Source organism: Molossus molossus, unplaced genomic scaffold (genome assembly GCF_014108415.1).
Source record: "Molossus molossus isolate mMolMol1 unplaced genomic scaffold, mMolMol1.p scaffold_m16_p_15, whole genome shotgun sequence".
Classification (NCBI taxonomy): domain Eukaryota; kingdom Metazoa; phylum Chordata; class Mammalia; order Chiroptera; family Molossidae; genus Molossus; species Molossus molossus.
The window spans coordinates 81,278,827-81,291,914 of NW_023425350.1; the positions used below are offsets into that span (position 1 = coordinate 81,278,827).

A 13,088-nucleotide genomic window follows, 5' to 3' on the forward strand; every position below is an offset into this window, starting at 1 on the left:
AATGAGTAGCTTTCACACTGATGCTCAAACCTGACTCTGGAAGACACGTGTGCTGGCACCTGCTTCTCGGGACACTCGAGACCACTGATGGGCAAACAGTCAGCGTCTCACCGGGCTCCGACACGAGAAGCGTTTCTAAACTCCCTGCGGAAGCACAGCTCGGGGTCCCACTTCCCCGTTGACCCTCCACCTCTTGATCTGCAACCTCCTACCCATCCTTCCAGGCCAGCTCGAGTGTCGAGGACTCTGGGAAGTATGTTGGACTTTTCCAGGCAGAATATTTTCTTACTGGTTCTATGAAAACACATGGCCTGCCATGGTGGTTTCTCTCTGTACATGCCCAACTTTCACTGAAACTCAGTACAAAGAACAAGGGCTATGTTCTAAGCATCTCTGCATCCCTCGCACTAGCTCACAGACAGACCCAAATAGTAACTCATGAATGTTGTTGGAACAAGGAAGGAGCTACTCAGCAAAGCCATGACCACCTCCCCTTTCTAACAAATGTGATATTTATAGTACTGCGCTCAAAGCTTTTACAGCCTTTCAGAGTCTTCCTATGATATTTGGCCTAATTCAAACCTTTTCGAAAATATCGGCAAATTTGGAATCATAAAAAATGAGAGGAACACAGAAAAGTGGCAGAGAGATGAACAGATTACTTAAGAGACTGGAAACAGACACTACAGAAAAGAACAGAGAGAATGTCTCTGGAGAGCATAAGAATGGCGAGCAAGACCGATGCAGAAACAGTCCGTAGCTCAACACACTCCATCTGCGTGGCGGGAGCCTTGGTTCGGTACCTACCTGCACGCTACACATCAAAACCAACGTGCCCACACAGTCAAGGGAGAAACATGTTCTGTCTTAGAGAATTCCCACTGCCAGATTCCCCTTCCCCTCGTTCCAGACTCACCTGTGCCAGGGGGCCAGGTGGGTTCTGCAAAATAGTCTGAGGCAGGAGCTGCTGTGCAAGGTCACAGGACAATGGCACAGGCAGGGGAGCCTGGGGACGAGAAGGGCTCTGTTAACAGACACTGCTGTGGGCTGTTACAGAGGTACAGGGGTGCTGTCTTTCAGCCAGCTGAGATTTCTGGCTTAAAGGAGGCCCTTCTGTACTAGAGTGAAGAGTTCACTTCTGGAAGGTTTGGTGTGTGTTTTCTGGGAAAGGCAGGATAGCAGGCTGGTGCAAGGTGCAGGTGGTTTTTAAGCGAGGTTTTGGGGTCACTCGGGGTGTGTGATGCCTCCTGCCAGAGTGTGCGTTGCACAGCTGCTGCCACCTGCCAGGGCTTGGCAGCTCTGTGCCACTCCTCCCTTCCCTCCTGTTTAGGTTCCAATTTTGGTGGATTTAGTTGCTCTTCTTCCAAACGGATGAATTCTAAGCAGTATCACTGAGCAGTATGAATGGGGTTGTAGTGGTAACCAGTGTTGGCGTTGCATATGGTCCTCACCCTTTCTGCTCAACACCAATGCAGATGGACAGTCACACCATACACACCTATGTTCATGAACTCATCTGGGCAGTGAATATTGGGCGCAATTCACCAGGCTCTGCCTGGAATATGTTGGAAAGACTCCTGGGAAGTCATGTGAGTGACAGACCTTGTTCTCTGATCAATTGGGTAGGTGGGGAGAATATGTGTAAAAGAAGATATGAAACCCTCCATATCATAGGCTGAGGTTTTAAAACAAAAGTAAAAGGGGAGAGGGGCTTAAGATGGTGGTAGAGCAGGTGGATCTTTCTTGCATCTTCTCCCAGAACCAAACTGGAATTAAAACTAAATTGGGGAGCCATAGCAGGTATTGCTCAGTGGTTAGAGCATTGGACCCTGCAACAAAGTGTTTTGGATTTGATTCCTGGTCAAGGGCATGTATCTGGGCTGCAGATTCGATCCTGGGCCCCAGTTGGGGCACATGCAGGTGGTATCTACTTGATGTGTCTCTCTCACATTGATGTTTCTCTCTCTCACCCTCCCTCCCTTTCACTTTCTCTAAAAATAAACAGAAATTGCCTAGCCAGTGTGGATCAGTGGATTGAGCAGCATCCCACGACTGAGAGGTCCAGGTTCGATTTCTGGTCAGGGTACATGCCTGGTGGTGGGCTCAGTCTCTAGTTGGGGGTGTGTAGGAGGCAGCCAATCGATGTTTCTCTCTCCCATTGATGATTCTATCTCTCTCTCCCTTCCTCTCTCTCTAAAAAAATCAATAAAAACACATGAAAAAAAAATAAAAATAAAAATATTCTCGGGAGAGGATTAACAAAAAAACAACACAACAAAAAACAACTAAATGGGGAAATAGTCACCTTGATTTACCAGTTGAAAACTAGTTGAAGAGGAGACATTTAGACAAGGAGGAAATGAAACCACCTGAAGACTGCACCTGTACAACAGCTCGCACAATGTGGTCGGTATTGAACCTCACAGTCAGCCATCCTGAGAGGAGATCCCACCCACAAACATGGCAAAAAAAATCAAGATCCAATTACAATAGAAGAGCCCACATAACCTACATCCAGCTCAGGAGTACGAGATGGCCCCACTGGGCCCCACAGGACATTTGCTACAAAGGCCACCCCACAAAGACTGGGAGTCACAGCAGTTATATCTAGTACATAAAACAAACACAAAATGACAACTAAAATGGGGAGACAAAGAAACAACCCAAAAATGAAAGAAAAGGAGGTATATACAAAAAAAAAGAAGTTAAATGAGATGGAGGTAAACAATTTACCAGACATAGAACTCAGAGTAATGGTTATAAAGATGCTCAAGGAACTTAACTGGAACTATAAGGAACATTCATTCACACGAAAAAGGACATGGAAAGCATTGATAAGGAGCAGTTGGAAATAAAGAATGCCACCGGAGAAAATGAAAAGCAAGTTTGATGAAGCAGAGGATCAGATCAGGGATTTGAAAGACAAGGTAGGAAAAAACACTCAATTAAAGCAGCAAAAATAAAAAAAGACACTTAAAAAGCATGAGGAGAGTTTAAAAAAACTTTGGAATGATATGAAACAAAACAACATCTGCATCATAGGAGCACCAGAGGGAGAAGAAAGTGACCAAGAAATAGAGAACTCATTTGAAGAAATCATGACAGGAAATTTCACTAATCTGGCAAAGAAAAAAGCCACCTAAGTTCAAGAAACACAGAGTGTCCCAATCAGGATAAACATAAAGGGACCCACACCAAGACACATCATAATTAAAATGGCAAAAGTTAAAGACAAGGAGAGAATTTTGAGGACAGCAAGAGATAGACAGTCAGTTACCTAAAAGGGATCTCCCATAAGGCTGCCAAATGATTTCTAAAAATAGGCAGTACAGGCCAGAAGGAAATTACATGAAGTATTCAAAGTAATCAAAAGCAAAGATTTGAAACCAAGACTACTCTATCCAACAAGGCTATATTTTAAAATTGAAGGTGGCCCAGCCAGTGTGGCTCAGTGGTTGATAACTGACCAATGTACCAAGCGGTTGCTGGTTTGATTCCTGGTCAGGGCACATGCCCAGGTTGTGGGCCAAATCCCCAGTGGGGGGCATGCAGGAGGCAGCCAATTGATGTTCTCTTTCATCGATGTTTCTCTCAAATCAATAAAGAGAAAAATTTTAAACTGAAGGAAACTGAAGGTGAAATAAGGAGTTTCCCTGACAAAGAAGGCTAAATGAGTTTATTATCACTAAACCAGCGTTGCGAGAAATTCTAAAAGGACTGTTGTAAGAAGAAGAAATATATATATATAGAATAAAATAGGCATAAAGAACAAAAATGGCAATAAGTAACTATCATTAATAACCTTAAATGTAAATGCATTAAATGCTTCAATCAAAAGACATAAGAAACCATGGCCCATATATGTACCATCTACAGGAGATCTGCCTCAGAACAAAAGATTCACACTGGTTGAAAGTGAAGGAATGGAAAAAGTTTTCCATGAAAATGAAAACGAACAAACAAACAAAAGTGGGGGAGGCAATATTGATATCTGACAAAATAAACTTCAAAACAGGAGACAAAGAAGGTCACTACATAACACTAAAAGGATTGATTCAACAAGAGGATATAACGCTGGTAATCATATATGTACCCTATATGGGAGCACCTAAATGTATAAAAAAAACTCCTGGAGGACTTTAAGGGGGAGATCGACAGCAATATAGTCATAGTAGAGGATTTTAACACCCTACTGATATCACTGGATAGATCTTCCAGACAAAAATTCAACAAGGAAACAGTGATCTTAAATGACACAATAGATAAGATACATTTAATTGATATTTATAGAACATTTCATCCCAAAGCTTCAGAATATACATTCTTCTCAAGTGCATATGGAACACTCTCAAAGTTAACATAGACCATATGTTAGGACACAAAATAAGTCTCTACAAGTTCAAGAATATTGAAATCATATCAAGCATCTTCTTAGATCACAGAGGCATGAAACCAGAAATCAACTACAATAAAAATAACTCAAAAGCATTCAAACACACAGAGGTTAATAGCATGTTATTAAACAATGAATGGATTACCAATGAGATCAAGGAAGAAATTTAAAACTTCTTGGAAACAAATGAAAATGAACACACAACAATCCAAAGTGTATGGGACACAGTGAAAGCAGTCCTGAGGGTGAAGTTCATAGCAGTACAGACCTACCTAAAAAAGCAAGAAAAATCTCAAATAAATATTCTAAGCCTATACTGAAAGGAACTAGAAAAAGAACAAAAAGAAAAGTCCAGAGTAAGCAGAAGAAAGGAAATAATAAAGATCAGAGCAGAAGTAAATACATAAAGACTAAAAAAATAAAAATACAAAAGATCAATAAAACCAAGAGCTGGTTCTTTGAAAAGATAACAATACTGATGAACCTTTAGCCAGTCTGATCAAGAAACAAAGAGTGAATCCAAATAAATAAAATAAGAAATGAAAGAGGCAAAGTAACAACTGACATCACAGAAATACAAAGGCGTGTAAGAAAATATCATGAACAACTATATGCCAACAAACTGATGACCTGGGAAAAATGAATAAATTTTTGGAAATATACCATCTTTCAAAACTGAATCAGGAAGAATCACAAAATTTGAATAGACTGATTACAACTAATGAAATTGAAGCAGTAATAAAAACAATAACAACAACAACAACAAACTACAAGCAAACAAAGTCCTGGACCAGGTGGATTCATAGGTGGGTTTTACCAAACATTCAAAGAAAAACTAACACCTATTCTTCTCAAACCCTTCCAACAAATTTAAGTGGATGGATGGGAAAACTTCCAAGCTCTTTTTATGAGACCAACATTATCCTAATTCCAAAACCAGCTAAAAACACTTACAAAGAAAGAAAATTAGAGGCCAATATCCCTGATGAGCATCAATGCTAAAATATTTAACAAAATATTAACAGATTGGATCCAACAATACATTAAAAAGATCATACTCCATGACCAAGTGGCATTTATTCCAGGGATGCATGGTTGGTACAATATTCACAAGTCAATAAATTTGATACATCACATAAACAAAATGAAAGATAAAAATCACATGATTATTACAATATACACAGAAAAAGCATTTGAAAAAATCCAGCACCCATTTTTGATAAATCTCTGAGCAAAGTGGGAATAGAGGGACCATAACTCAACATAGTAAAGGCCACATATGACAGACCTACAGCCAACATCATAATGGGAAAAACTAAAGTGTTTCCCTTGAGAACAGGAACGAGACAGGAATTGTCCACTTTCACCACTCTTATTTAATATAATACTGGAAGTCCTAGCCATAGCAATCTGAGAAGAAATAAAAATAAAAGGCAATCAAATTGTAAAGGAGGACATAAAATTACCATTATTCACAGATGACTTGATATTGTACATAGAAAACCCTAAAGATTCTACCAAAAAACTGCTAGATCTAATAAATGAATTTGGCAAAGTAGCAGGATACAAAGTTAAAACCTAGAAACCAATGGCATTTTTATACACAAATAATGAACTCCCAGAAAGAAAAAGTAAAAAAGCAATCCCATTTATCATTGCAAGAACAACAAAATAAGATACCTAGGAACAAACTTGATCAAGGGTGCAAAAGTTCTGTACTCGGAAAACCATAGGGCATTAAAAAAAGAAACAGAGGAAGAAGATACGAACAAATGAAAGCATATACCGTGTTCATGGATTGGAAGAATTAATATCATTGAAATGTCCACACTACCCAAAACAATCTATAGCTTCAATGCAATCCCTATTAAAATACCATTGGCATATTTCACAGAACTAGAAAAAATATTCCCAAAATATATATGGAACCAATAAAGACCCTGAATGCTGCAGCTATCTTGAGAAAGAGAAACAAAACTGAAGGGATCACAATACTGGACATCAAACTATACTACAAAGTTATTGTAATAAAAACAGCCTGGTACTGACTGGCACAAGAACAGGCATATAGAATTATGGAACAGAACAGAGAGCCCAGAAATCGACCTACGTCAATATGGTCAATTAATATCCGGCAAAAGAGGTAAGAACATACAATGGAATAAACACAATATCTTCAATAAATGGTGTTGGAAAAATTGGACAGGTACATTCAGAAAAAAAGAAAAGAAAAGAAACTAGACCACCAAGTTATACCATACACAAGAATAAACTCAAAATGGATAAAAGACTTAAATGTAAGTCACATAACCATAAAAATCATAGAAGAAAACATAGGCAGTAAAATCTCAGATATCTCACGTAGCAGTATTTTTCACTGATATATCACCTATGGCAAAAGAAACAAAAATAAACAAATAGGACTACATCAAACTAAAAAGCTTCTCCACAGCAAAAAAAACCATTATCAAGAATGTAAAGGAAAAACCCATGGTGTGGGAGAACATATTTGCCAGTGGTACATCTGATAATGTGTTAATTTCCAAAATCTGTAAAGAACTCATATGTCTCAACAAAAAGAAGACAAACAATCCAATTAAGAAATGGGCAAAATACCTGAATAAACAGCTCTCCAAAGAGAACATACAGATGACCAACAGACATATGAAGAAATGCTCAATGTCACTAGTCATCAGAAAAATGCAAATTAAAACTACAATGAGGTATCACTTCACACTTGCCAGAATGGCTACTATCAATAAAGCAACAAACAAGAAGTGCTGATGAGGCTGTGGAGAAAAGTGAACCCTAGAACACTGCTGGTGGGAATGCAGACTGGTACAGCATTGTGGAAAACAGTATGGAGTTTCATACTTGAAAGAATTAAAAATAGAACTGCTGCCCTGGCTGGTTTGGCTCAGCAGTTAGAGCGCCGGCCCACGGACCAGAGAGCCCAGGCTTGGTTCCCGCTAAGGGCACACACCTTGGTTGAAGTTTGTCCCCAGCCCCGGTTGGGGTCGTGTGGGTGGCAGCCAGTTCATGCGTGTCTCTCTCTCTTCCACCCCTTTCTCCATCCTGCTCTATCTCAAGATAAATGCAAAGATGTCCTCAGGTGAAGATAAAAACATAAAATAATGGAACTGCTGTTTGACTCAGCAGTTTCACTTGTGAGAATATATCCTAAGAATCCAGAAACACCAATCAGAAAGAATATATGTACCCCTGTGTTCATAGCAGTTTTATTCACAATAGCTAAGATCTAGAAACTGCACAAGTGCCCATCAGTAGACGAGTGGATAAAAAATCTATGGTACATTTACACAGTGGAGTACTATGTGGCTGTAAAAAAGAAGAATCTCTTACCCTTTAGACAACATATATGGACCTGGAGATTATTATGCTAAGCAAAATAAGCCAGTCAGAGAATGACACATATCACATGATCTCAGTTACATGTGGAATCTAATGAACGAAATAGGTCCAGAGACACGGAAGCATGGAACTGAGTGACAGATCTCAGTGGAGGTGGGGGCAGGAAGAGATCAACCAAAGAATTTATAGGCGTATGTGCGTAGCCCATGGACACAGACAATAGTGGGGTGAAGGCCTAGGGTGGGGCAGGGGCTGGGTGTAGCGGGGCAAATGGGGGAAAATGTTGGACATCTATAATACTGTCAAAAATAAAAATAAATTAAATGAAATAAAAGTATAAGGGTTCTTTTGTTGTTGTTGTTGTTTTTATCCTCACCTGAGGACATTTTTCCATTTTTAGTTCAGAGAGTGGGAAGGAGAGAGGAAGAGAGAGAGAGAAACATAAACATCGACGTGAAAGGGACACATCAAGTGGCTGCCACCCACACGACCCAACCAGGGCCGGAGACAAACTGCAACCGAGGTACGTGCCCTTAGCGGGAACCGAACCCGGGTCTCTCTGGACCACAGGCCGACGCTCTAACCGCTGAGCCAAACCGGCCAGGGCAAGAGGAGACTTAGTTTTGAGTGGGATGTCCCAGGCACAGTGCTAAACGGGACTGGGTGTGTGGTCGCAGCTGTGGCCCTGCAGGCAGGGGAGAGGCCACAGGAGGCGCGGTGGCAGAGGGCGCCCTGCACAGCATGTACCAGCAGCATGGCCGTCGCCGCTTGGAGCTCGTCTAAGGGCGGCTGGAGGGAAAGACAGTGGTCTCTGTCAGATTCCACTGGAAAAGAAAATGTGTCACCCATGCTTTTCAAACTGTGCACATAATCCTTGTGGTGACAGCAGGTAAGAAGGTGGACGTTTACTTCCACCTCCCAAATGTCAGCCAGAGGCGGGTATGGGTATTTGGCAACTGTCTGGAGGTGGCCTCCAGACACCTCGAAGAGGGGAGTGTGTGGTGCTCTGACAGGACAGGTGAAGCGCGGCCGAGGTGGTGCTGCGGGCTTCGCAGGCTGGGTCAGGAGGGCCGCGAGGCCCCGCCCGGCTCCGTGGAAAGCTCCCCTCCAGACCCTGCCTCTGGGCCCCCAGCAGCGAGCCAGGAGCTCAGAGGGAGAGGCCTGCGCAAGTCAGAGCTGGGCGGTGTCCGCGGGCGCCCAGCTGGCCACCAGCCCAGCCCAGGTGCTGGGCTCTTCCGTGCAGACACACCTGGGGCAGGGCTCCCCGTCCTGGCCGCGAGGCCTCTGACACCACGCAGCTGAGAGGAGCCATCCCCACTGGGCCCTTTCTGCATTTCTGACCCCGAATCTGTGAACTTGAGAAATGACAGTTGCTGATGTCTTTGGTTGGGCGTGGTTTGCTTCATGGCTGGGTAAGGGAGCACCACGGCGGCCAGTGAGCTTCCTGAGGCCACACTGCCTGGTGCTCTGGGAGGAAGATGAGATCTAAAGTAGGCGGGTCCTGATCGTGTGCCCCAGGGGCTCTGGGGGTATGACCCTAGGTTTGAAGTTTTGAGTTTCATCTTTAGAACTCATTTGGAATTTGCATTTTAGGGATATACATCCATGTTGGTTTTGGTATGCAAATGTTTAAAATTAGTTGTCAATGAAATCACCTAGCCCCGCCTCCATCTCTCAGTAGATGGGTCTCGGGCAGACGCAGCACCAGCACGCCATCTGTGGCCTCGCAGGCCTGGCGCAGGGCAGAAGGCTGGGGCTGCACACATACCCGCAGCGTGGCTGCTTGGCTGAGCGCTGGCACAGGGCACTCCTGGGGCAGGGTGGCCAAGCTTGGCACAGCGGTGGTGCTGCCCTCTGCCATCAGCTTGCTTGGAGTGGCTGGAAGAAAGCAACGGATTACCTTCCTGACTCACACAGCCTCAACAGCTTTCCGAGCACGAGGGCAGTGACGGGCATGGGAACCGGCTTGGCTGCGGCCTCTGATAAAGGAGTCCAGCAGGAAGGGCAGTGGGTCCCAGAGCCACAGAGTTCTGCCAGCCTCCACCCTGGCCCGGGACCCTCCCGAACTTCATACCCACCGCTTGCTGCAGCCCCTGCCCGACCACACACCCCGGCCGGGTGCGCAGGTCCCACACCGTCTGTTTCCTGCGACAGCTGGGGAAGCACAGTGCGGAGCGGTAGAAGGCAGGGCGCCATGGGCCAGCGCGTGCTTCCGCTCAGGCCTGGGGCCCTCTGTGGGGCTCTGCTCCCCCCACGCCCACTGTCCCTCCATGACATCACACTCACAGGTGGACTCTGACGTGGCCACGTGTGAGGACGTACGGGAGCTTCTTGAGGATGCCGATGGCGAGTGACTTGTGCTAAGGCCCGCGGTGCCCAGGCCGAGCGCATCGAAGTGCTGCTGAGGTTCCAGGCTCGAGCCCTTGTCCTGAAACACAAACGCACACTCGCGTCCACGTGACAGTGAAGGACATGACTGCAGTCTCCACTGCAGGAAAACGCAGAGGCTGAGAAGCCCTGCAGCTCCAGGGGGACACGGGCCGCGGGGCGGAATGTCTAGTATCTGTACAGACATTCGAGAGGCTGCGGCCGCAGGCACGGTCGCAGCACTGCCTCACTTTGCATCTTCAATTTTAGAGTTTTGTAAGTGACTCTGCATTTTATTTTTCCTCAGTGTTGTCACCTCACTGCCCAGAGGGGCAGAGGCAGGTTCTGGAAACACTGCAATGGACGTAGGCCTCTGGACCCCCCCAGGCACGCCTCCCGCCGCCTCTCCCGCGCCCTCCTCTGCAGCCCCGGGCTCCTGCCCTGCGGCCCTGCACCCGAGCTGTGCTGCACCCTACATTTCTGTCTCAGATACAGCATGACGCCAAAGCATAAGTATAAGAAAATGGGTAGAATAATTTTTAAGCTAAAGAAGAAAAGTGATAATGACTCTCCTGAGCCATGTTCCGACCGAGTCTCAGAAGGAGGGTGCGCCTGCCATCACCCACTGGGCTGCGTGGACAGGTGGCCACGTCCAGGGGTCTCGGGGATTGACCCCTGGGTCCACATCGCCATCTGTCTGAGGCGTGGCTCCCAGGAGGGTCGGTGCTGTGTGTGCTGGTGCAGGGCTGACACGAGTGTGAGACCTACAGGCCTTTGTGCAGGACGGAACTGGACGGTTTGCCTGGCTGCTTTAAATGCCAATTTTGAGACTCTGCAGCTTAATTGAAGAGTCTCCCCTCGGTCTCCCCCTAGAGGGGTCCCTGGCCCGCAGCTGTCTGAGTACTGCGTGGTCCCAGTCCCGAGACATGAGGACAGAAGTGAGGCACTGAGAGCGTCAGCCATTTGGGGCCACCCGCCCCGCACCCAGGCGCAGGCTCCACCGGCAGACGTGTCAGTGACGGGTCCACTGCCACTGATGGTGTGAAGTACTGTCCCGAAGCTCTTCCTGTGCCCTGGCCGGTGTGGCTCAGCGGTTAGAGCCTCGGCCCGAGGACCAGAGCGTCCCGGGTTCGGTTCCCGCTAAGGGCACGCACCCTGGTTACTGTTTGTCCCCGGCCCCGGTTGGGTCGTGCAGGTGGCAACCAGTCGATGTGTCTCTCACATCAATGTTTCTCTCTCTTTCTCCTTCTCTCCCTCCTGCTCTATCTGAAGATAAATGTAAAGAAAATGTCCTTAGGTGAGGATAAAAAAATAAATATTAATAAATAAAAGGAGCCTTGTAACCTGGCGCCTGAGAGTGTGTGTATTGACACAAAAAGGCGTGTTTCTAAGACGTCCCATGGAGCTTTGGGGTTCCTACACGATCACAAATTCAAGAATATCTTTCAGACTGGACGACATACTGAGCCTACTGTTTAGCTGGGATGTTTGCTCTCTAATCCCAGCATCTGCACCTGCTTCAGAAATGGCCTCTGGGCAACAGGGTTCTGGTCTCCTGGAAAGCTGCAGACATAGGAGCCTGGCCACGGGGCCCGGAGCACAGCCTGGGTGCAGGCGTGGGAGCCTGGCCACGGGGCCCGGAGCACAGCCTGGGTGCAGGCGTGGGAGCCTGGCCACGGGGCCCGGAGCACAGCCTGGGTGCAGGCGTGGGAGCCTGGCCACGGGGCCCGGAGCACAGCCTGGGTGCAGGTGTGGGAGTCTGGCCACGGGGCCCGGAGCACAGCCTGGGTGCAGGCGTGGGAGCCTGGCCACGGGGCCTGAAACACAGCCTGGGTGTGGGAAAGAGGTCGGGCCCCTTGAGGGGAAGTGCGTGTTGGTGGGAGGGACCCATGGCAGGAGCTGGATCACCACATGGAAGGTGGTGTCCTGGAGGCAGTGGGCCATACAGAGGCTAAGGAAGAGTCAGGGGCCCCGGAATTACTTTTGCCTCAATGGGATGATGGACACCCCCCCACACACTTTTTTTTCTGTGGGATAGATACAAAGTGGACTTCTCAGAACCATTCTCATAAGGCCAGAGAGTCACCAAACCGGGTTTGAGTCCAGAGGCTGTTTTTAGCTCTGCACGTCCTGACCTTTGGTGCTTCCAGGGGCTGAGCTCCCCCTGCGCGTCTGCGCCCACTGCAGGAGGAGGGCGGAGGCCAGCAGCACCCACCTCGCAGTGCGGGCCCACAGGTGCACACCTGAACCACGGACAGTGCCGGGAACCCCGAGGGCTCACTGCACAGACCTGCTGTTTCCGTTGTGGTTTTAGGACAGCCCCCCGGGTGGGGATCAGCATACCTTCAGTGCTGAAGGCGGGATGGCCTGGGATGGCGGGTCTTCCGAAGCCAGCTCCTGCCTCCTCTCCACCCGGACATCCGAGTAACTATTGGGAAATCGAGAGACCACAGTTGGGTGGGACAGCGCAGGATGACAGCGGCAAAGAGGGCTGCGTGGCACATCGAGGTCCCCACGAGCGCCCTCCTGGAACAGTCACCACGAGGGGACGAATCCTGGTGTTTGCCTGAGGACGGAGGTCTGTTCAGGCCTAACTGCACTGCGGGTCTTCCACGGCGACGATCGGAGTATCTTCCTCTACAGGGTGTTTTGTTCTCTTCTCCTTCACTTACCTCCCCCAGCCCCACAAACCTCGAACATAATTGTCCAAACACATTTTCATCTATAAGAGAAACCTCAGCCTTCAATAATTAGCAACTTTTCCTAAAACCTACTCAGTCTAGTCAGTGGGTAAGAAGAAGAGACACAACCTTTTCAGTAATTACAACCTGCAGAAAATTTTCCCTCAAAGAAACCTGAAACTAGCCAGACCCAGACTGCCGATTCATGTACGGACCCACTTTTTAAACCCTGGGTAAATCAACTCAGTGTGGTTCCCAGTGACGGCCTGTGTGGG

General features: G+C 46.9%; 1 protein-coding gene across 1 annotated transcript in view; it reads right to left on the reverse strand.

Moving 5' to 3' along the window:
* NPAS2 (neuronal PAS domain protein 2) overlaps positions 1–13,088 on the reverse strand; it is a 175,232-nt gene that overhangs the window by 13,720 nt on the left and 148,424 nt on the right. The window contains exons 12-15 of the mRNA XM_036262766.1: positions 12,476–12,560; positions 10,052–10,193; positions 9,534–9,643; positions 917–1,006 (exon numbers count right to left, since the gene is read on the reverse strand). Coding sequence (XP_036118659.1) covers positions 917–1,006; positions 9,534–9,643; positions 10,052–10,193; positions 12,476–12,560 — 427 coding nt within the window. The remainder of the gene's footprint in view (positions 1–916; positions 1,007–9,533; positions 9,644–10,051; positions 10,194–12,475; positions 12,561–13,088) is intronic.